The sequence below is a fragment of the Phascolarctos cinereus genome, unplaced genomic scaffold (genome assembly GCF_003287225.1).
Source record: "Phascolarctos cinereus isolate Bilbo 61053 unplaced genomic scaffold, phaCin_HiC Scaffold_4;HRSCAF=312, whole genome shotgun sequence".
Lineage (NCBI taxonomy): Eukaryota > Metazoa > Chordata > Mammalia > Diprotodontia > Phascolarctidae > Phascolarctos > Phascolarctos cinereus.
Genome location: NW_027555847.1, coordinates 409,808,983 through 409,834,019, shown reverse-complemented (window position 1 = coordinate 409,834,019; position 25,037 = coordinate 409,808,983). Strand labels below are relative to the sequence as shown.

At 37.2% G+C, this 25,037-nt stretch overlaps 1 protein-coding gene across 3 annotated transcripts in view; it reads left to right on the top strand.

The window, feature by feature from the left end:
• CTNND2 (catenin delta 2) overlaps window positions 1–21,458 on the top strand; it is a 1,167,765-nt gene extending 1,146,307 nt beyond the window's left edge. For all 3 annotated transcript variants that reach the window (XM_078153315.1, XM_078153314.1, XM_021004430.2), the window contains 3 exons: window positions 3,516–3,647; window positions 15,593–15,666; window positions 18,623–21,458. In XM_078153315.1, the coding sequence (XP_078009441.1) occupies window positions 3,516–3,647; window positions 15,593–15,666; window positions 18,623–18,883 (467 nt within the window). In that variant the 3' untranslated portion in view covers window positions 18,884–21,458. The remainder of the gene's footprint in view (window positions 1–3,515; window positions 3,648–15,592; window positions 15,667–18,622) is intronic.
• The last annotated feature ends 3,579 nt before the right edge of the window (window positions 21,459–25,037 follow it).

Genomic DNA, 25,037 nt, shown 5'->3' with positions numbered 1-25,037 from the left:
TGGGGCTGAGCTTTGAAGGAAGTGAGGGGTTCTAAGAGGTAGAGGTGAGGAGAGAGCTCATCCCCAAGCATCAGGAATGGCCTCTGTAAAGGGACAGAGATGAGAAATGGAATATTGTATGTGAGGATAGCAAGAGGGCCAGTTTGGTTGAACCATAGCATTTGAAGGGGAGTGATGTCTAATAAGTCTGGAAAGACACGCTCAGCTGCATCCTGTATAAGAAAAAACAGATCTCTACAATCATATCTGTTCTCTGCAAGATATCACATGCAAGAAAAGTTTCTATTATCTCTTCCCCAGTAGCGCTCACTCTGAGCACTTTGCCTAAACACAAGGAACAAGAACCATTCCAGAGTTTCCAGGAATCTCTTGTAAATCTTTCTCTTAAGATCTGATAAGATCTTGAATGAGGGTCAAAGCATTTTAAGTATTGTTATTATATATCATAGGGAAGCAGGACAGTACTGTGCCTTGCTCTTTAATTACTCACTACCTACTTTTGTAGGTCGCCATTTTAGATTTGCTACCTGTTAACACAGAGATTTGCTCACATCAAAGAATGATAAAGTCTCCTTTTCTCAGAGTGGAAGAAGGCTATCCAATCCACTGTGTAGGAGAATTGTCTCTACATTCCTGACCTCCCCTTCCCCCAAAGAAAAATCAACAAGAAGTTGTTCAAGACATCGAGTGAGGGAGGAACCTACCACCTCCCAAAACAATCATTGCACCTTGGGATGGCTGTTACTTACATCAATCTTAAAAATCTCTGTCTCTGTCTGTCTCTGTCTCTTTCCCTCCCTCCCTTTCCAATTTCCATCCATTGCTCCTAGCTCTCCTCTCTGAAGGTATGAATAGTAATTCCTTTTCCACAGCATAGCCCTTCAAATATTTAAAGAGTTATGTCCCCCACCATCCTCCCTTTTCCAGGCTGAACATCTCAAATTCTTTCAACTCATTCCACTATAGGATGGTATCAAAGCCTTTCACCCTCCTTTGACTGCTTTCCAGCTTATCAATATTCTTCCCAAAATACTCTTGGTGTGGTCTGATCAGAACAGAATAAAGCAAAGCTATTGGCTTCCTGGTTGTGGACACTCCATAGCCTACAGCTGAATTAGCTTTTGGGACTAACATATTACGTTGGTGACTCATATTAGTTTATAGTCTATTAAAAGCCCCAAATGAACTTTTTCAGAATTGCTATGTAGGTACTTCTCATTTTCTACTTAATGAAGTTAATTTTAAGCCTGAGTGCAACTCTATATTGTTGAGACCTTTCTGTTTCCTGACCTTGTCATCCAATGTGATAGCTACTCCTCTTAGCTTTGCATCAGATTCACATTTGATAAGCACGCCATCCATATCTTTTCTTGTTGTTGTTGTTGCTGATTTGTTTCAGTCATGTTGGACTCTTTCTGATCCCACTTGGGGTTTTTTTGGCAAAGCTACTGGAGTGGTTTGCCATTTCCTCCAGCTCATCTTATATATAAGGAAATCAAGGCAAATGGGGTTAAGTGATTTGCCCAGGGTCACACAGCTAGTAAGTGTCTGAAGCCAGATTTGAACTCAGATCTCCTTGACTCCAGGTCCAGTGCTTTATTCATTGTACCACCTAGCTGCCATGTCTTTTCTAGGTCATTGACAAAATTGCTAAAGGACACCGGGACGACCAGAGATCTCTACAGCACTACACTAGAGACCTTCCACTGAGCTGACGTTTAGCCATTAATGATTATTGCTTGAGTGCAGCTGCTCACAACCAATTCCAAATCTGTCTAACTGTAATATTTTCTGTCAACATTTTGTCCATAAAAGTAGCATAAGACTTTGTCAAATGATTTACTAAAATCTAGTTAAACTATATCTACCATCCCCCAATGAAGTTTTTCTGGCATGACCAGTTCATATTGAAGCCATGTTGTCTTCTCATTTTCACTGCTCGTTCTCTCTTTCTGTATATATATATATACATATATATATATATATATATATATATATATATATACATATATATACATATATATATACATATATATACACATATATATATACATATATATACATATATATACATATACATATACATACATATATACATATATATACATATATACATATGTATACATATATACATATACATATACATATATACATATATATACATATACATATACATACGTATGCATATATATACATATACATATATACATATACATATATATACATATACATATACATATACATATACATATACATATACATATACATATACATATACATATACATATACATATACATATATACATATACATATACATATACATATACATATACATATACATATACATATACATATACATATACATATACATATATGACATATTCAGGAATTAAGGTCAGGCTCACTGGTCTGTAATTTTCAGACTCTACTCTCACTTTTTTGGCAACTGAGTTGGATCTTGAAGGCTATGCAAAGTTTCAATAGCTGAACATAAGGGTTAGTAACTTTTAAGGGATGGGGTGTGATGTTGGGGGGGTGAGAGATAGAGGTAAAAAAGGGCAAGATAAATTTGTGAAAGAAACACATCCAAAGGCCTCACCTCCATCTATGTAGATTTCTTGCTCTAGATTATCAAGAAGATAGAGTAACAAATTGCTCTTCCCTCAAAATATAGCTTTCTAAAGAGTCTGGCTCTCCACTGGCTAATCTTTCGAATGCATCACTAATAAAGCATCAATGACTACTCCCTTCATTTCCCTTACCACAAGCATCCAGGAAATAAAGTTTCAGTAAACTGAGTCCAAATGGGGAAATCCCACCACGCAAGAAATGACTCTGGGTTAGAAAATTTTAGGCAGACTGATGAAAATCCCTATGCACAAGTGACCTTTCAGCCTCTCTAAAGAAAGCTAATTCTGCTATTTGGGTGTAGGGCTGGTCCATTTTTAAGCAGAACTATTTTTGTTGTTCTCATAGTAGTCCAGAGGGTCCTTAGTGGTAATAGTAGTGTCCTCCAAATCCGTTTTACGTAAAGTAAAGATACAGTTGTACTATTCATAGAGTATCCAGAAAATAGCCAGGCTACATATTCATAATGCCTCCTGGGTCACCTCTCTCTAACACAAGACATTCACTTTTGGAACAGAAAATCTGAAGGACATACCACCAAACCAATTATCACTAGAACTCTCTTTCCCCTTAGCTCTGATTGTTGAATGATGTACAACTGACTATCCATGTTTGTGTATTTGAGAAGGAGGAAATCAAAAACTAAGTTTTATTGTCAATACATATTTTTAAACATATATATTATGTGTGTGTGTGTGTGTGTGTGTGTGTGTATATATATATATACACACACACACACACACACACACACATAAAAATTAAGTTTTGAAGTACAAGTTCTTATGTTATTAATGTAAAAGCCTCATTTATAGCAAAGCTAATAAAATATGTATGGGCCAAATTGTGAGAACCCAAAAAAAATTGTTTTTGTTTTTTCCTGCATTAGCAAGTGCCCCAGCCTCACCTCGAGAAATGATCAGCCTCAAAGAGAGGAAAACAGATTATGAGTCCACCGGAACAAATGCCACTTACCATGGAACTAAAGGAGAACACACTTCCAGGAAAGATACCATGACAGGTGAGATGAAAATACAGAGTTGCATGGACCAATCAACTTTACTAGTAAAGTGAGAAGGTAGGTCGGGTTTCCATTCTGTAAAGAGGCTTGACAGTGCATTGGTGGTTAGCAAGCCGATTTGCTTCTTGGGGCTTTGGTGGAAAACATTTCCTGGAATTGGAAATGAAGGGTAAGATTGTGCTACATGGATAAAAATTGAACATCATATTCTTGGTAGTCACAAGGAAGTTTGAAACCTGAATGGAAGTAACTCAAAGAAAAATGTCTTACTCAGCCCATTTTATTATCTGGCTCTATCTTCCTGTCCTTTTATTTCTTCCTCGGTACATTCCCATTATAGAGAGGAATCACACAGAAGGTTAATTTTCACCATCACAAGAAATGAATCAGAATCCTAGAGAGAAAAGAGACTTTGGAGGTCACCTAGTTAGAGGAACATCACATAAAATGCTTTGTAACTATCAAATGCCATATAAATATCAACCACTGCTAATTCTTATTTAATCCAACCTCCCACTTGATCCATAAATTCTCTCCACAGCATTCCTAATCCTAACAGGTAGTCAGTCTTACACCCTATGCTAAAAATGGAAACTACCTCACTGAAGAAAAGGAGGCAGGTGATACATGGGAAAAGCAGAGGATTTCGAGTCAAAGGACTGTGGTTCAAGGCCCCAGTCTTGCCTCTCTCTACCTGTGTGACTTTGGACAAGTTACTAACCTCTCTGGACCTCTATTTCCCCATCTGTAAAAGGAAAGAATTGGAGTCAATAGTGTCTGAGGTCCTTTCTGTTCTTTTGGGAGATGGAGGTGGGAAATAGTTCTAATGATAGAAAATTATTTATTAAGCTAAAATCTGCTTTCCTCTAACTTCACCATATTTCATAGTTGTAAGGGACCTCTGAAGTCATCTCATACAACCTAGATCTGAAAAAGAATCCCTTCTATATCATAAATGATGAAGTAGTTGTCTTGTCCTTTACTGAAAACCTACAGGATCTCCTCAGAAAACCCATTCCATTTACGGAGAACTCAGATTATCTGGGACTCATGGTTTTTCCTTATATCAAGCCTAAATCATTTTCTTTGCAAATTAAATCCAGTATTTCTCATTGTGCCTCTGGGACTAAGCAGAACAAGTCTAATCCCTTTTCCATAAGATAACCTTTTAATGGTTTAAGACAGCTATCCTGTCCCCCATGAATCTTCTCTTTTCCAGGCTAAATATCTCCAGTTTCAACTCAGTAAAGACATAAGAGGGTCTATTCACACTTTTGCCCTTGGTATCATACAGAATAAGTCTACTTCCATTCTATATCACCATTATCATCATTTTCATAACTAACATTTAGCCTTTCCCATATTTAAAGACATCTGACATGTTCCCCCTAAAGCCTTTCGTTTTCTAGGGAAAAACCTTTGACCTTTCCTCAAGTGACCTAACTTCCAGACCCCCTCAATCTACTGACTGCCTATCTATCTATATCTGTTAAATAGATATTGATACGGGGCAGCTAGGTGGTACAGTGGATAGAGTGCCGAGCCTGGAGTCAGGAAGACTCATCTTCCTGAATTCAATTCTTGCATCAGACATCTACAAACTGTGTGACTCTGGGCAAGTCACTTAACCCTGTTTGCTTTAGTTTCCTCATCCAGAAAAGGAAATGGCAAACCACTCCAGACCTTTGCCAAGAAGACCCAAATGGGGTTAAAAAGAGACTGAAATAACCAAACAACAGATATTGATATATAGATTATGTGCTTGAGTTTGTCAGTGAATGTCTTAAAAAGGGGCACCCAAAACAGAAAAAAGTTCTCTAGATACGATCTTACAGCACTTGAATCTTTTAGTGGATCCATGATTTTATCCATGTGGGTAATTGTTCTAACAGTACAGATCATAGATCACAAACCATCCACTCTTCCCTGTTTAATTTTTGTTCATATCCTCCCATAAATCTTCCCTATGGAGCTCATACAGTATTCTGGAAGTGATCCCTGTTGGTCTTTTAATATCACGTAGGTACCACTGTAATGCCTCAACTGTCCCGCTGTTACCATTAAGTCTCATTACTTGCCAGACCACCTCCTGTTCTAATCCTGCACCTCTTAACTAATCTTCTGTGCCACTTCTTGGGTGCAAATCATTGTTGATAATGTTGCAGCCTATTACTTAAATCATACATGTTTCTATTGCCCTTTGGATACCATCTCAACAGCAAATACAGTGAAATCATCTTCCTTCTGCACACAACAGCACTGCGAATAAAGCCTGAGATCATATGGTCTTTTTGGCAGCCACATCACATTTGATTCACATTGAAAATGCAGTCCACAAAAACCTCAACTTCTTTTTCATATAAACTAGAAGAACAAAAGCAGGATTTCCCTTCTTTTGTATCTGATTTAGCAAAGAGCAGTATTTCACATTGAGTCCAACTAGAAAGTCTAACTAACACAGATAGTCAGAGGCAGACCTAAGAGCAGAGCCCATGGTTCCCAAACTTCCAGTGCAGAGTTCTTCCTCCTATACTGTTCAACCAGCTAGGAATCCAAATAAGTATATCTGGCCCACAATTCTCTTAACTCATCCAAAGAGAGCTCTTAAACTTTTATTTTATTTATATATATATATATATATATATATACATATATATATATATATATGCACACATATATGTAATTTTATATAAACCATATATAGGAACCCTTTTACTATATATGTATAGTTTATATAAAATTATTTTTGTATAATGTATTGTATTATATTGTATTATATATAGTAATATAATATATAAAACATTTATAATAATATATATAAAATGTACAAACATATACATACACAATCTTTTTATTTATTACTTTTTTTGCCATAAAAAGTTTGATAGTATTTATTTTATCATCTTGGGATACAAACAGGATATATACATATACATATACATAAATATATATTATAACATTATATATATATAAATAAAACTATATATAAATTATATATGTAATTTATATATATATATATATATATATAATTTTTTCTATGTGTACAATATCATCTTGATATATCAGGTGACTAACTCTGTAAAAGTCAGATATAAGACTGGCATAGCCTAATCTTAGTCATCTCTGTGGATTCTAATGAACAGTGCTCTCCAGAGTATTCACAAAGTGTTTAATAATGCATTTTAGAATTTTTCCAGGAATTATTCAAGCTCACTGGAGTGCAGTCTCTGGGACAGGTAAGTGGCACAGTAGATAGTGTTGGACTTGGATTTCATCAAGATCTGACTTTTAGACCTACCTCAGATACTTACTAAATGACTCTAGGCAAGTCATTTAATCCCCTTCAGCCCAAGTTCCCTCAACTGTGACTCTCGCAGTGATGTTGTGAAGATCACATATGAGATGACATATGTAAAGCATTTGATGTGCTTAACGTGCTACATAAATGCTACCTATTATTCTGAAGATAAGGATATTGTGTGTCTGTCTTCAGTCTTCTGGATACTGTCTTCTCCACAGTTGCGTAGAGATTACAAATAGTATTTCTCAAAGATTTTTTTACAGGTCCCTGGGATGTAATTCATCTCGTCCTAAAGATTTGAACTCTTTTAAAGTAACAAGATACACAACTTTTTTCTGGAATAAAAAACAAGAGAGGCCAAAGACTTGCATGATATACTGAAGCATCACAACTGTATATCACAAATATTTCCTTCAAGAAGGGAAGCACTCTAATGGCAAGCACAAAATATCACAAAAATTAAATTGACTCTATTTTAGTGGACATGAAATGACTGGTTATTGACATGGGACTCATTTTCTAGTCAGCCTTCTGAATAGCCTGACCACTTACTTATTAGAGCAAAGATCAAAATCAATACTAAATTTTAATAAAGAATAAAAATGAGAAGATCAAGTATCCTACTGCGGCAGCTTTAAACCAGTGGATTTAAATAAGCTGTTGACACCAAAAAAAAAAAAAAAGGAAACAGATATGGAAAAAAAAACATCAAAAGAGACAGTCATCATTTCTTAAGAAGCTGAATGATGGAGCTTGGTGGTGCAATGCAGGGCCGGGAGTCAGGAAGTCTCATCTTCCCGAGTTCAAATCTGGCCTCAGACACTTACTAGTTGTGTGACCCTGGGCAAGTCACTTAAACCTCTTTGTCTCAGTTTCCTCATCTGTAAAATGAGCTGGAAAAGGAAATGGAAAACCATTCTAGTATCTTTGCTAAGAGAACCCCAAATTGGGTCACAAAGAGTCAGACATGACTGAAACAACTAAATAGCAACAACATCATTATCTATAACAAGAATAAAAGAACCTGAAACCACATCAACCAACACACACTTGGTTTTCTTGCCAAGCAAAGAGATGTAGGCAGCCAAGAGTGTATAAATCAGTTTGTATAATCTCATGGAGGTTCTTTTAATTTAACGAGCAGTTATTAAGTGCCTACCTTGTACAAGGCACTAGAGATACAAAGACACACACAAAAAAACTTTCCCTAACCTCAATGAGCTTACATTCTACTGGCAGATACAACATATCCATATAAGCGAATAAAAGACCTATGCAAAGTAATTTGGGGAAAAACTACCAACAACTGGGGACATCAAGTAATGTCATGGTGGCACCTGAACTGAGCTTAGACAAGGTCTGGGCATTCTAAAATACAGAGTAGAGATGGGAGAGCGTTCTAGATATGGAGGCCAGCCTAAAAAGTTTGGAGCCCAGGTGATGAAATGTGGTATATAGGGAATCACATATAAGCCAATTTCAGTACAACATTGCATAAGTTCAGAACAAAAATATGATATAAGTCCAGGAAGATAGACTTGAATACCAAACAAAAGTTTGTCTTTTATCATAATGATCATAGGGAGCCAACAGAATGTCACAATCAGACCTGTGCTTTAGGAATGTTAATTCAGCAGCTGTGTCGAAGATGGATAGGAAAATGGAGAAAAGCATGGTAGAAGATTATAAAGAGCTTCACATGACCAAATTAAGAGGCAATAGAGGGGAAAGCAAGTTTACAGAAAGCTTGGTGAGAAACCTAAATAAGGCAAATCACCCCAAGGGTATATAAGAACTTAACTGTAAGACAAACATCAAATAGGAAAAAAAAAAAGAAGAAATAGCCAACAAATGTGGCAAGAGCAGCTGGACCAGACCAAATTTAGACAGAGAAGATCTGTGATGAAGATGACATAATTATGAAGATATTAACAAACCATTTTTAAGCACCAACAAGGGAAAATATGAAAGGCCAGAGGGGAAAAAATTCTTAACTATTCTTTATTATCGAAACAAATGACCAAGAAACTAATATCTATGTCCCATATGCCTACTTTTTAAATTTCTATAAAATTTTTATGATAAAAATCTACACATTTATGATGGCCTGATGGATAGGCAGTCTTTCACAAATGATATTCTGCAGCCAACCACATTTTTAGTCACACTAGTGACTGAATAGTACAGAGCTTATTGTGATCCTTGAATTGTAGACCATAAAAAATAAGTATTTGATTCACTGAAGGCAAATTTTGCATCGAAACTCTCCAATAAAAAATCTGCAATGCATATGTCAGAATCACACTAGATTCCTTGAAAGATATGATAGATAAGTGTTTTAGTACTTTCTGATTGTTCATCTCAATTGAAGCATCAAAAATGGAGCCACTTGATCATCAAATGGGTTTACCTCGTGGGTGGCCAATGAAGAGAACAAATCCAAAAGGTATTCCCTATAGATGGTGAGGAACACCAGATATTCCTATTTGCAAATGACATTGTGTTTATTGCATCAACTCTAGAACACTGTAGTCTCCTTAATGAGCTCTATGATCATGCAAAGACAGATGTGACATAGTGGATAATGAACTGTCCTGAATGCAAGAAAGAATTGGATTCAAATCTTGCCTCCAACACATGAATTAATGATGAATGAATTATAAAAAACTTATTAAACATTTACTATTTGCCAGCCACTGTGCTAAATACATACTGGTTATACATCCCTGGAAAAGTTTCTTAACCCTTCAGTACTCTAAGCAACAGGGACAGTTAGGTGGGACAGTAGACAGAATGCTAGGGCTGGAGTCAGGAAGATCTGAATTCAACTCTGGTCTTAGACACTTATTAGCTGTGTGTCCCTGGGCAGGTCACTTAACCCTCTTTGCCTCAGTTTTTTAATCTATAAAATGAGTTGGAGAAGAAAATGGCAAACGACTCCAGTATCCTTGCTGAGAGAAAACCTTAAATGGGGTCATAAAGATTCGGACACAATTGATATGACTGAACAACAATATACTATGAAACTCTTTAAGGTTATAAGTTGTAGGAAAGGTGATAACTTGCTTTGGTGAGGGAATTTCCTACACCAAATAGTCCCTAGCTCTATCACTAATCACTCAAAAAAGTTTGTCTAACTATTTGCTCAGAAAAGTCCAAGTGGATGAAGAATGTCTATTGTCCAGAATATAATCAGCAGTTCACTGGACTGTCTATCAGTACATGCATCTTAAACAAACATTGTGGACTTATTTTAACTATCCTTCCTTAGGATATGATTAGGTCAGTGGGGCAGGTCCAGAAATGAAGAGGTGGAAGACTTCAAGGTCACTCATGATATTTCCCTGGTTTCTCCTCTTAATACCATTCATTGCCATGTGTAACAACAGAAGTTAGTAGTGGTTGGTAAGCTTCACAAGTCTCCATCCTATCTCAGATACATGCACCAGATTATCCACATCAGCTTTATACACTGCCATCTTTCATAATAATGTGATAATTATATAATATTCTAATATTTGAAAAACACATATGTTATTTTACTTGTTCTTCCAAACAATCCTGTGAGAAAGGTACTATGAGTGTTACTAGCTCAATTTTATAGATGAAAATACTGAGGCTCAAGAAGTTAAATGTCATGGCCATGGTCACACAACTGGTAAGTATCAGAGGTAGGATTAAACCCAGCTTGCAGTCTTCTTAACCCCAAGTCCAGCATGCTAGTCCACACTTACATATCCTTCATGAGGAAGTCACCAACCACAATTACTTATCTCTTCGTCCTCAGACCAACAACAATTTTGCTAAATTCCTTTGCTTCTATGAGTAGCTTTTCTTTGCTCCGTGTACTAAAGATTATTGATACCTTTCAGAGGGTCCAGCTCTCCCTCGGCTCTGTTATGTAGCCTCACCTATTTAGAGCTTATTTTCCTTTCCCTTCCTTTACTTAACAACCATTTGACCCTGATCATGAACCTTCACTCCCCCATTTTTCTCAGAATCTTTTTCTTCTATCTTGTCAAAATTCCTTCATCATCTCAGACAAGCAGGAATATAAAGAGATATTCTTTATATCTTTTCATCTTCTAAAGAAAAAAAGCGTAGTTGATGAATGCCTCTGACAAGAAAATTCTGAGATTCTGGGATTCTGAGAACAAACCCAATTAAAAAAAAAAACTTCTTTGTTTCTGTCCTTCTTAGAGCTCAAGTCCTTAGTGGTCCACTCTTAGAAACATCCCCTAGAAACTGCAGGGACAAACTGACACCTAAGATTATTTGTTTGGTTAGTAAAAACAAATTCTTTCCTGGAGAAAAGATGTAAAATGCCAACTGCCTAATAGAATTGAGGGCAGAGATAGTTTCCCATTTGTTTTTGTATCTCCTAGCATCCAGTACAGTGCCTGAAACATAGTAGGAGCTTAATAAATGTTTGTGGATTGATGAGGTCACTTGGGACAAAAGTATCATAAAAATGCTACATCTAAGACATTTTTTGGCATGAATTATTATATTGAGTTCACAGGATTATTTATGTAGAAGGGGAAAAACCTTAGAGATCATCAAATGTAACCCTTTTGTTTAACAGATGAGGAAACTGAGGTACAGAGGAGTTAAATGACTGGCACAAAGTCACACAACTAAGTAACTGAGACAGGATTTGAATAGAGGTCTTCCTGTTTCCAAATCCAGCCTTCTATCCACTACAACACCATAAATAAATGTAATGTCTCCTACAGAGCAAGAAAAGTAGGCTGGGTGAAACAATTTAATTTTTTTTTATTTTTAAAATTTCTGTACCTGTCATATGGAGTATGTACTTTAAAAAGTCATGGATCTGAATGCTTTATCCCAGTGGCAGGGATCATTTCAGCAAAGACCCAATTTGTACTGATTAGCCTAAAGCTAAGAAAGGCATTGTATTAAGATGACAGTAATTTTCACAATTATTATTCCTCTGTGTAGCTATAATATGGTTTGTCCAGGACTGTAAATTGAGGCTTTAATTATAAGAATAAACAATTTTACCATGAAATGGTGTTTGAATACATTTCCCTTTATTATTCTTACTGAATACATAAAAATCTGTTCATATGTTTGTAGCTTGAAATAGATGTGATGTGTGTCCTATTGTGCTTTTCCCATTCACTAAACAAGGCTCAAAGTGGAGCTGCTCTCAGGATGACTTTGTATGATCCTGGGAATGAGCAAAAAACAGGGAAGCCTGTGTACTATATACAGCATATATTTGATTGGTTTTATCTTCAGGGATTCTCAAGACTTTGCTCCTATTTGCTAAGGGATTGAAATAAAAGATTAATGGTTTCTTGCAAGACCATGAAAGCATTATGATCTCTGCCAATCAATCTGCCCTCAAGTGTAGAGGAAGTAAATCACATTGCCTACTGGCTCAAGAAGGGTGGAGGAGAAGGATGGATGCCAAGAAATTGGAACTCAGTGTTTTTAAATGAACGTTAAAAATTGTTTTTACAGGTAATGGGGTGGGAGGATATTTTTTTTAAATAACATAAAGGAAGAAAGTCACCAGCAAGGCTGGATGTCAGAACCAAGAGTATGGGGAAGCTGTTGAGCTCAGCTCCACAGTTCTGAACTTGGCCAAAGACTGATCCTGAACCTATTTGCTAACTAGATTCCTTAAAGCCATTATATCAAAAGCAGTGCATATCCCTATTCAAGAAGTCCATAGAATGTTTGAAGTTAAACGCATTAAAAATCAACTAGAAAAATGTGATCTTCCTTCATCATGGCCTTCCTTTCTTAAGGGTCAAAGGAAATTTCACCTTTGGATCAAGAACACATGAATTTTTAATCCTCAGAAATCATGTGAAAGTTTCCAAAGAAAGTATCCCTTCATTATATATAATCTCTTCCACATGTCAGTCCTTTAGTTTCTAGCCCAATCTAGGCTTAAATGAGAGGGAGAAGGTGAAGTAGTTTCCCTTCCTGGGCTCCGTATTAAACTAAGTCTCTTAAACTTTCTTCTCTTCTTGGTGCTTTGTCAATACTTAGCTCTCAGGAAGCAAAAGTCAGCTGTTCATTCAAGCATAACGGACTTTTACAGCTATTTCTTGCTGTCACAATTCCCTAGAAACATTACATGTTCAGAAGCATTCTTCAGAACAGGACTGTGTAATACTAGGAGCTACATGGCCTGACTTTAAATTTACCCAAGGGATTAAGCTCTCTCATTTGAACTTCAGAAATGCTTTTCAGCAAACACTGTCTTCCTATTTATAAATGTGGCATTTGTAGATTTTAAAGCTGTTTCGATCTTAAGTAGTTGATTATGCTTGAAATAGAGAATTGTATGTCCTGCTTTCAAAAAGAGAAAGAAAGGGAGTTCTTCTGTTAGTTCTCATCTGAGCTGATACCTGCAAGAATACACAGTTGCCGCAGAAATCAGCTTTCTGTGTTTGCAACTGTCAAAAGTTCAATTTCAGCTACACTGTCAACTTGAAATAGGTGGAGCAGGTCAAAGTCGTGGGAGGAATAAGCCTCCACTAGAAACATCTTTGGCTCAGAGGGACTGCTGTCACAGGACAGGAGGGGAAGCCAAGCATACAGGAGGACAAAATCCCTTCTGAAAAATACATGCAATTCTAAGGAACAAAGAAAAAACTCATCCTTTCCTCAGCAGGCCTACTTTTCACCAGCACACCACTGTCCCTTGTCTGTTTTCCTCAAGGTTTTCAAAACATTACAAGCTAAGTTTAGAGTGATGTTTTTTTGGAGCAAAAGTTAAAGCTGAACAGTTAAACCTTAATATGCAATATTAGTCCTTCACTCAGCTACATCTCATTTCATCGCCACCTCTACATAATATCATAGTCACAATATGCTGTAAGTAATAAAGAACTGGACTGAAAGCCAGGAAGACATGAGCTCAAGTTCCATCTTGGGCACATTCTGGATCCTGGGAAAGTCACTTAACCTTTCTGTGCAGCTTTCTAAGACTATAAATTGCAGAGAGGAGGGGGCAACCTGCAATAGTTTCCTCTCCTGGGGATTTTTCAAGCCAATGAAATCACAGCTCCATTAAATTGCCCTTCCCATTTCGCAACTTGTCCACCCCAATGTAACTTCCTCTGCCCTCTTAGGCCAACCACTTTTTAAAAAAATGTTTCATAGCACTTTGTTTTTTAAATAATATTTCATTTTTCCCCAATTACATGTATGACAATTTTTAGCATTCTTTTTTTTTTGAGTTCCAAATTTTCTCCTTCTGTTCATCACCTCTCCCTTCCATAAGACAGTAAGCAATCTGATATAGGTTATACATGTGTAAGTATGCAAATCATGTTTGCATATTAGTCATGGTGTGAAAGAAGGGGGAAAACACAAGAACAATAAAGAAAGTAAAAAATAGTATGCTTCAATCTGAATTCAGATTTCATCAGTTCTTTCTCTGGAAGTGGATAGCGTTTTTCATCATGAGTCTTTTGAAATAGTCTTGGATCATTGTATTGCGTAGAATAATTAAGGTTTTCACAGTTGGTCATCATATAGTATTGCTGTTACTGTGTACAACTGTCTCCTGGTTCTGCTCACTTCACTTTATATCAGTTAGTACAAATCTCAGGTTTTTCTGAAATCATCCTGCTTGTCATTTCTTCTGGCACGATAATATTCCATTACAATCATATACCACAATGGCTTGTTCAGCCATTTCCCAACTGATGAGCATCCCCTCAATTTCCAATTCTTTGCCACTGCAAAAAGAGCTGCTATAAATATTTTTGTACAAATAGGTTCTTCTCCCCCTTTTTAAAAGTATCTTTAGGATACAGACTTAGTAATGGTATTGCTGAATCAAAGGGTATGAACAATTTTATAGCCCTTTGGGCAAAGCTCCAAATTGTTCTCCAAAATGGTTGGATCACCAATTGCATTTTGAACACTATGAATGGACAGCTAGATTGGAGTCATTTCTTTTGCACACAGTAGGAGCACAGGCCTGAAATGGGTGCAGCTAAGTTCCTCTGTCCAGTGACAAGGAAGCTTTTGGCAGTTGGGGAAACGTGTCTGCCTTAAAATCATGGCTATATATGTCTAGGAATGAGACAGGAGTGGAGGAGGGAAGGAATCTCCATGCCTAGAAGGACTCTTTATTCAGACCTTCACAGTTACAAAGAGGAAAAGTGAGCAATGCACACATACTGCAGATAAGTTTGTATATTAAGAAATGAGCTATCTAAAAGGTGATTAAAATCTCTGCATCTCCAAATTACAAATCTGACTCCTCAGCAGATAACTAAAATACTAACATAGACTCCTACTTCAGGAAATGACATTTTTTCTGTCAGTCTGTTTTTACCAGGAAAAAAAGCAATAACATTTGCAAATTCACCATCTGTGTGCTATGTTCCCTTGACCCCAACTATGACATGACCATAATTATAAGAAGATGATGTGCTTTGAAAATTTCATAAGATCATTTTTTTTTGCTTTTTCACCATATTTCTGCAATGTGGATAAAAGCTGGGCCAGATCATTACCTTCCCTGTAGCCATAATAAACTGAGCTTCATTGGGTCGGGTGCTAACCTCACAATCAACGTATTACTGTTGCTGTCCTTGGCCTGTTGGCTTCCAAGCTAACATTTTTGTCCTTTGATTTTTACCTGCAGCTCAAAACACTGGAATTTCAACTTTATATAGAAATTCTTATGGTGCACCTGCTGAAGATATCAAACATAACCAGGTATGGTACACACCATTTTCAGATTATTCTTCTAGTTAGAATCATGTGAAATGTCCAAAACATAAACAAATGAACTCCATAATATGTAAAAACCTGGAGGAGAGACAAGGGAAGGCGAGAGAGAACATTTTGTGACTACTCCCAGACGCATCATGGCCTTTGGATGAAGGGACTTAGTGCATAGCAGTCCTTAGGGGGCAGTTGACTCCCCCCCGTCACTGGAAATCTTCCTGCAAAGACTGAATAATCACTCAGGTATACTGTAGAGGATGTTCTTTCTCAGAACTGTACTCAATTTTGCTAAGGCCCTCTCAGTTCTGTATTTCTGTGATGTTATTGGTACAAATTAACTAGTTTAAGATAAACCTGGACTTCATGCAGACTCCAGTAGAGAACCTTCTCTACCTGTTCATCCAAGTGAAAAAGTTAACATAAGAGCAAAGAACTGCAGCCTTAGCCTCATGCTTGCGAGGACTGTCATGTATTTGAACATCAAAGAGTCACTGAATGGTGACAGTGCTAGGTAACTGTGTTTAGAGACCTTACCAATTTCAATAAGTAGGTCCAGTTGCCACAAATATCACAGAGGCATAAACAAATGAAAGAGTGCTAATGAAAGAGAACACACTATACAGTTGATACTCTTAAAAACCAGTCTGACTTTACTAATTCTATGCCTATAACCTGTAGTTCAACAAATCATGCAGTCTGACAATATTCTTATACAATGGAATGCACGTGTACTCAATCATGTAGTCTGCAAAAAATGTGGCATCATTCCAAGTGAATTCAAATTCAACACAGGATTTACTTGAAAACCAATAATAATGATTCTTGGTTTTTTGGAAACGATTAGCTACTTTAGGCATTTCTCCACTTTCAGTGATAATTACCAAATGACTGACATTTTTGTAGTCATCCTCAATTATGGCCTTTTGTGATTGATCCCTTCGATTCCTGCCATACATCAATGAAGTTGTACTGAAAAGATAAAAATGAAAACTGTTTGATCAATTGCCATTATCATCCAAAAGCATAAAAGACCAAGGAATTTTGTGGTCCTTTTGAAAACAGTATCCTTTTTTAGAAGAATATTTTCTGAGTACCCAGCAGGGAAATTCCCTTTGAAAATGAAAGGAAAAATTCTTCAAACATAAGAAGATAGCCAGGTCTTGTCTAAAGACTCCATTTGCAGCACTGTTTGATAGAAGGGTCAAGAGAAGAAATATATTCTATTCTCCTCAACAGCTAATATTGCCCAGGATTGCCACCAACAGTCAACTGAACAGGAGGGGCTATTTAAAGACAAAAGGGACCCCAGAGCTGTCTAGTCCAACGTTCTCATTTTACAAATGAGGAAACTGAGGCTCAGAAAGGTTAAGTGATTTGCCCTTGCTCACACAATATATATGACACTGCCCAGTGGTGTCCAACTCCAACATAAATGGATCCCTATGGGCTGCCTTTGCCTCAGCCGCACATGTACGTTATCTTCGTGGTATTTTTTATTTATTTTGTTAAACGTTTCCCAATTTCATTTTAATCTGTGGAGTTTTGTGGCTGAGAGTTTGATGCCTCTGCCATATTAATGATATAGGAGGGAACATGTGTCCTCTTTACGACTACATATTCACAGTAATGTAAAGACCACCCTCATGTGACACTCCTACCCCTACTCTCCAGTAACTGCGACTAGTCGCATTACTGATCTAGAATAATCATTGAACCCAACTTCTGCGGGCTGCCCAAAATTTAGAGCCGAAAGGAGCACAATAAGGCAATGGGTCCATCAAGACTACAGTAGACATCACTGCAGCCAACAACTACTGCATATTCCAATGTGACTCCAAAATTCTTCAAAAGCCAAGTAAAACTTGCCTTTAAATATAACATGGATTTTGATGTTTCCTTTCCAAGCACTGGTACTGAAAATTTGCAGATAAGGGCCTATCAAGGAAAGAAAGTAATGATCACACATTTGAATGTGAAAAGATTAGCCCTTAAGGGGCCAGAGCAGAGATAATCTCATCATCAGAAATTGCTTACTTTGCACATAGAGCTGCTGCTGGAGCCTTGGTATTGGTGTTAACCCTCTGGTGGAACTCAGGTGATCCAATAAATCTACAGGTGTGGTACAGGACTGCACTTTGGTCTTTGCATTCTCACTCAGTATCTTACACCTTTCAGGGCAATTCTGTCTCTTCATTTTTGCCTTGTTTTTTACCTGTGTAAAAATGTGTGTTATGTTCACATGTCCAATGGGGATAACAGTACACATTGCTTAGGGCCCTATTTCTCCCTAGGCATGGTTTTGGCTTTGAGCTTTAAAAAAATAAAAGACTTTTTTTTTTACTGAATCAGAATAAAAAACCCTTTTATTATTCCAAAGGGTTGAATACGTTGACTACATTTTCTATTCTTATTGTGTGCTTATCCGTGTATTTATTCAAAGGCTTTATGATGATGGTAAAGTCACTTTGACAAATGTGCTAGAATAGGCCTCCCTGTCCTAGAATATAACTGCTTTTCCTTGCATATAGCAAACAGAAAAGTATTGACTCAGTCCCTTCACACTGGTAGGAAGTTGGATTAGATGATCCATTAGGCTTTTTACATCTTTGCTGTGTTTGCAAAGTTCTGGGAATCATGCAGCATTGAGTATTTCTCTAAAATGGGTAAGAGATGTAAATAAGGGTCTTGCATTTTATAGCCTCTAATCTTCTCTCTGAGAGATAATTATTGTCAGCACTAGCACATGAAAGCAAGAAGCTATTGGCAAAATTGAGGGAGGCCTGAAGGAGGAGGGAGGAGGTTGTATTGCTGAGTCCTTGGATATCATAGACAGCCCAGGTCTCCTTTCCAGTAAGTAAACAGCAGTGACATGAAACATTCACCAAAAGAGGTCGAGTGTCAGAGAAAATAGATTAACAGGACCGGATTGGTCTTTCTTCTGTAGGTTTCAGCACAGCCAGTCCCACAGGAGCCCAGTAGAAAAGATTACGAGACCTACCAGCCGTTTCCGAATTCCACAAGAAACTACGATGAGTCCTTCTTTGAGGATCAAGTCCATCACCGTCCACCTGCCAGCGAATACAACATGCACCTGGGACTGAAGTCCACCGGCAACTATGTCGACTTCTATTCAGCGGCTCGTCCCTACAGTGAACTGAACTATGAAACAAGCCACTACCCAGCCTCACCAGATTCCTGGGTTTGAGGCCCGGCAGGAAGGAACAGCTCCAGGAACTGTGCATGTGCATGCATACACCACAAGACATTTTTTTCCCTGCAAATTTAGTTTGTTAAAGCCTGTTCCATAGGAAGGCCCTGATAACCAGTATGGAAACCTTGATTAAGAGATATTTTAGAAGGCTAAATGCATTGAAAGTTAACTTGGAAGTCGATAGAATGAAAGAAAAAGTCCTAAATATTATTACAGTGTGGGACAACTTTTACTGTTGGCCCTATAGAGTCTTAAAAAACAAACAACGTGCTGATTATTGAATATGATGGAAGGAAGGAGGGAGGAAACAGCAGTGGATGGTGGGACAAGAAGGTTATGTTAAGCACAAGAAACAGAATAGTTTACATACTTTATGGGGGGACAGCTTCTCACACTTTGTTTACTATCCTCATTCATTGTGAATCTAGGCTTCAAGTTGCATTTGGGGTTCCTCTGTACAGCAAGATGTTTCTTGCCTTTTGTTAATGCATTGTTGTAAAGTATTTGATGTACATTACAGATGAAAAAAAAACCAAGTGCATTGTGTATATTACACCAATGCCACAGTGTTTCTTCATCTATGGTTCTAAATATTACTTAAATTTCAAAATTTTGAAGGATGTATGAATTTCCAGTTTTTTTCTTTTCCCCGGTATGTTTTAACAAAGACAAAAAAAGGAATATTTAGCAGTATTGTTCGTTCTGATATGTGAATTTGTTTGTGGCAACTAACCAAGGCATTCAGCAGTTTCTGACAATTAACATATATCATTCCACACTCCTTGTCAACGAAGTGCTTTTTCACTGCCTAAAATTTTAGATGTAGATATTTGAAATAGATTTTTTTCATTTATACCAGTTTTCTTTATGATGATACAGTGTTAAAAGAAAATAAATTACAATTGATCTGTCATCCATATTTGCTAAGAATGTCTATTTCCAAGAATTTGTCATGCAAAATGCACATTCTTGCTTGTGTGTGTGTGTGCGTGTGTGCCCATGTATGTATAATAATCTGTGTGTGGTTTTTTGATAGAAGTAATTTCATTTGCTGTTCTTGTATAAGCTTTGTTATTTTCTTTTCCCCAGGATAAATTGACTTCAGTCTGTTCTTTCTGTACTGTATCCACTGTACTGACCATTTAATAACATGGGATCTTAATCCTGATGACATGGAACTGTGGGAGTTTCACCCATCCCCCTTCTTGGGCACCAATCCTTTAATACCCTCAGTTCTTTCCACATTTTACCCCTCAGTTTCTACTCGTCCCCTAAAAAGAAGAGAATCCTTATAGAGCCAAATCTGTAATTCCACTTTCTGGCCAGCTGCTTACATCTCCAGGGGAACTGGAAACTCTTCCATTTACACTGCTGAAGGGGCTTAATCCATCATCTCCCACTGTCCTCTACCACCAGAATCTAGTCTTTAATCTCACATGAAGCTAATAACTAGATAGGAATTAACAACAATGAGAAACAATCATTTTTAGAAATTAAGTGTACCTAATTTTTCCTAACATTCCTTTAAATATTGCCACTCCTCTCTACATAATTTAATTCAGCCAAAAGTCAGCAAACAATAGTTTCTTTGTCCAAATTTAACTACAACCAGAAGATAATTTTACTCACCTACACAGACTTCGGAAATAAAAAAGCTAATTTCTAGAGAACAGCATAGATAGAGCTTAAAGATATTTATATGTTCTCCTGTCTTCTTCTCAATTAGGTCAAATGTGAATTAGTACCTTTAAAAATCACTTTTAAACTTTAACTGTACTGCAAAATTTGTGGTAGGAAACCTGTATTTCTGGGATCCTTCACTGTAATATTACCATTTCATCCCCTTATTGTGCCTCTACCAGGCACTTCTCCCCCTACCTCCCAACATAGAAATATAGCTATATATATCCTAGGGGTCAGAACGAATTTTACACTTCACCAGTGTCATAGGACCAAAATAATACAGGTCATAGAGGCAGATATCGTGGCATAAACATGAGTTATCAGTTACCTAGTATTCTAGATTAATATTTCCAAAAAATAGACAGTAAAAAAAAAACATTAACAGGTCTCAGTGTGAAGGGGAAAATAAATACATGCAGTAAAAAGATGGTAAGGACAGCTGTATACGAAGGGAAGCAAAAAGCACTACTCTTAACAAGATCTTTATATTTTCTTTATGATACTGATTGTAAATACATAGTTTGCATTCACAACACTTTGGGACCAGGCACGCTTTTCCTCTTCCAGTGACCCTCAAGGAGCATGGGCTACAGTTAGCCACTGCTGTTGTGTCTCCCCTGGAGTAGCACCAGACCTAGTGAATGCACAAAAAAGCGTTTATAGTTAGTAGAGCCAACCCTTTTGCTCAAAGGTACATCTTAGGGAAAAAACTGATTATTATTTTCTTCTTTTTTATTAAAATTAAAAAAAATAAGGTTGGGTTTTACTTGAACTGTTAAAATGGCCTCAGGGCCCATATAGGTTCCCTTAACAGTGAAGCCAGGTCAGCTGGTGACCTGTTCATTACCTGAGATATATTGGATTAAATGCACCAAGTGACATGAAACCTTTGGTTTTGTTTTTTGTTTTCATTCTTCTGAAGTGACTGAGTGTGATCTCTGAGAGTAACAACTCTCCCTTGAGTCCTAAAGAGCCTCTTAGATCTTGTGTTTTCTAACAATGACATACAAACAGAAAAAAGGAAAAACCAAATATCATTTCTTGCTCCTTTCTTTCCCAGCATTAGACCACAAATGTACCTGCTACATTTGATGTGATATTTGGTGTGGAGAATAGGATCTTGATCAACCATATAAATCCATGATGAGCTTATCCTTGCCTCATTAAAAGAGTGTGACTTATCTAAGAGCTGGTTAACCAATGTTACTGGTTTGTCTGTATGTGTCCAGTGATTCCCAAACTAAACAAACTTAACAGATGTGTCTTTCACAGAAAATTCAACTTGTTCCCCAATATACTCCTTCCAATTCCCCCCCTTCAACACAATCACTCAGATCAATCCAGATATTCTGAGCACTTCTTTGGTTTTCACTAGCAAATCTATGTATGGGCTTAGCAGTCTGAGAGGTTGAATTTACTGAGGTTTTGCTAGCACCTGTTTGTTTCACACAATTTTTTTTTCTTCCAATACCCAGTTTCTTTGTCATGAAGTAAGGCACAGCTCAGAGATGCTGTCTTCACTACTGTATTCATTTCCCAGTCTGAGGTGAAAAGGAAGGGATCAAATAAAATTGTCAATGGCCAAAGAACTTAAGTACTTATTCACAAAAGTAACACACAACAGAATAACAGTAAGAAAACATCTTTAGAAAGACAGAGGGCACACTCACATGCATAGAAAGTGACTGTTCAGAATATCACTGTTCAGTACTGGTTCTCAGTCTTTTTGAGAACATATTCTAATGCTGCAACTCTGACAATAAACAAATCGAACAACAAAACGTCAACAGTACGAATCAAGTTGACATAAGATGCTAAATCATACTTGGTGGTAGGTGGTCTGTTCAAAGACCAATTTAGATTGACAGCTTCAATCAATAAAAGCTACTGTGTTTTCGAAAGCTTCTACTTAAAAAAAGAAAAGCAGTACATTTAAGCTCAGTAGCCCCACCAAAAAAAAAAAATCTCAATTTTAGTCTATTTTATCACTTGCCCCTACTTCAGTTTTTCTTCACTATCTGATATTATCTCATTCATTCCCATGAATTTAGCCACTTAGAGAGTGTATATTTGGTCCTCACAAGTCATTTGATATTTGTACATACACACACACACACACATACACAAAGAGAAAATGAAAGCAATGCCTCCCTGAATAAATGTTCCCTATTTACAAACAGTTATCTTCAGGATAGCAGTGTCTCTCTCTTACCATCCAAATAAGATAAACCTGCAAGATTCAGCTAACTCATTTTACAGAGGAGAGCAAGGGAATGGACATAGTCATTTCATCAATTACAATGCAAGCATGCCAGTCTGACCTAGACCCCTACAAAGACAGCAGGAAGAAATCAGAAGCAAATTTTCTTTTCACCATTTGGGAACCACAGGATACTCAACAGGTACCATATTCTGGATATCCCAGATAATGATCAATAATTTTATTAGACTACAGTTCACAGTTTTCATATTAGACACCTTGGAATTAGTGTGAAATTGAAGCAAAATCTTGGCAAATATAAGATCACATTCTGTAAATGATTAAGTCCAAGCCTGCTTCTCCCAGGCAATGTAATAGATATGTAGAGAATAGGGGAACTTCTCACACTTCAGTGACTGAATTTTTCACATCAACCTAATGACCTTAAAATTTTATTATTCTATAAAGTCATAAAATCTTGAAGTGGAAGGATTTTAGAAATAATCTAGTCAAACCTCTTTGTTTTATAAATGAAGAGAGGGAAGTTAAGTGACTTGTCTAAGGTCATATGGGGAGTAGGACATTTCAGAACAGAATAGGAACTCTGAACTCTTGGATTGGATCATCTGCTCTGCTCTCTGTGGACAACAGGACTTATGCAAATCATAACAGTTCATTCATCCAGTTTCTTTATAGGAAAGATTAGATAGACAAAGAGGAGCACCATCCTGGCTAGTTTTTGAGGACTCTGAAAATCCGGAAAGTAAAGAAAGCTGGCTCAATCTTTGCCAATAAACCAATAAATAGTACTCAAGAGAACACATTTTTTCTAAAGGAAATTCCTAATCACAGTATCTAAAACTAAAGAGAAAATTTTCATTTCATGTCAAACAAAAACACTCATTTTCATCAGATGTTCACAATATTACCATGGCACTTATGATGAATAAACGAATGAATGCCAAAGTCTCCCTGGCCAGTGAGGTTGGAGCAAAATGACAAATCAACACCACATAGAAGAGTAAACTAATGTTGTCACACAACTGAGGCTTAACCCTTTAAAAAGACAATGATTTACTTTTACATAATTTGAGAAAGATCACCAAAGAGTATGTATATGAATTTTGGCAACATAAGGTATATTCAGTCCCATTGCTTTGTTTACACATTGCTTATTTCTAATTAGGAAAAAGCCACCCAGATATTAGATATCTCCTCTTCTTTATCACTCTACCCATATACTGAAGAATATTAAGCAGGAAAGAAACTCATTTTTTTTTAAAGAACTCCTCTATCCTGATCTTCATAATATTTATGTCTCCAGTCCTCAAAGACCTGTTTTTTTGGATGCCAGTATACTGCAGATCACAGCCCCACAGACCTCAGGAGTCTCATGAGTTGTTGTGGCCTAAATAAATGAACGATTACCTCATGGCCAGCTCTCTGGTGATGAATCTCTCCCAACTTACCTAGACGGGTCTTCTTAGTCTCTTTCCATACCAGCATGTACTTGAGGGCTTTCCAGCTTGGTAGGAACTGCCAGAGCTTGAACCATTGGCATGAACCATTAGAACCTTCAAAGAACCCTGAATCAGCCCCATGCCAATGATGAGGCAGCAGAGAAGAGCTTCAAGCATAGGAGACGATCACACTTGTGGATTAAATGCAACTAGTTTGAAGGTGCCTGCTAGAGTCTGCAAGGTGTAATCAGTTGGCTCATGTATTTTAGAGTATTAGGCCAATGGCCTACATAATGTGAGTTCACAAGACAGATTGTTGGAAGTGTGTGAGTAGAGGAGCAGAAATTATTTCCACTATCACAGAGGAAAGCATGGCATTTTAGAAAGAACTCTGGACTAACAAGCAGGAGAATTATGATCTACCCCCTGTAAGTGGCATTAGGTCACTGTACACCTTAGACAAGTTATCTCTAACCTCCCAGAGACAGTTTCCTTGCCTACACAATGAGGAATGAGAGGTTTGAATTAGATGAGTAAGTATTATTCCAGCTCTAAAATGCAGTCATGTAAATGACAGGGGAAGAGGTGGGGGGAGTGCCACCATCATGCACATTTTAGGCTATTATAAAGCAATTTAGATGGCATGTTGGATAAGGCACTGGACCTGGAGTCAAGAAAATAGGATTTCAAATCCAGCCTCATCTGCCAGCTTAGCACAGTGCCTGGCACATAGGTGGCATAATAAAAATGTTTTTTTCCCTTCCCTTTTCCTATGTAACCCTGGGTAAATCATTTAATTTCTGTC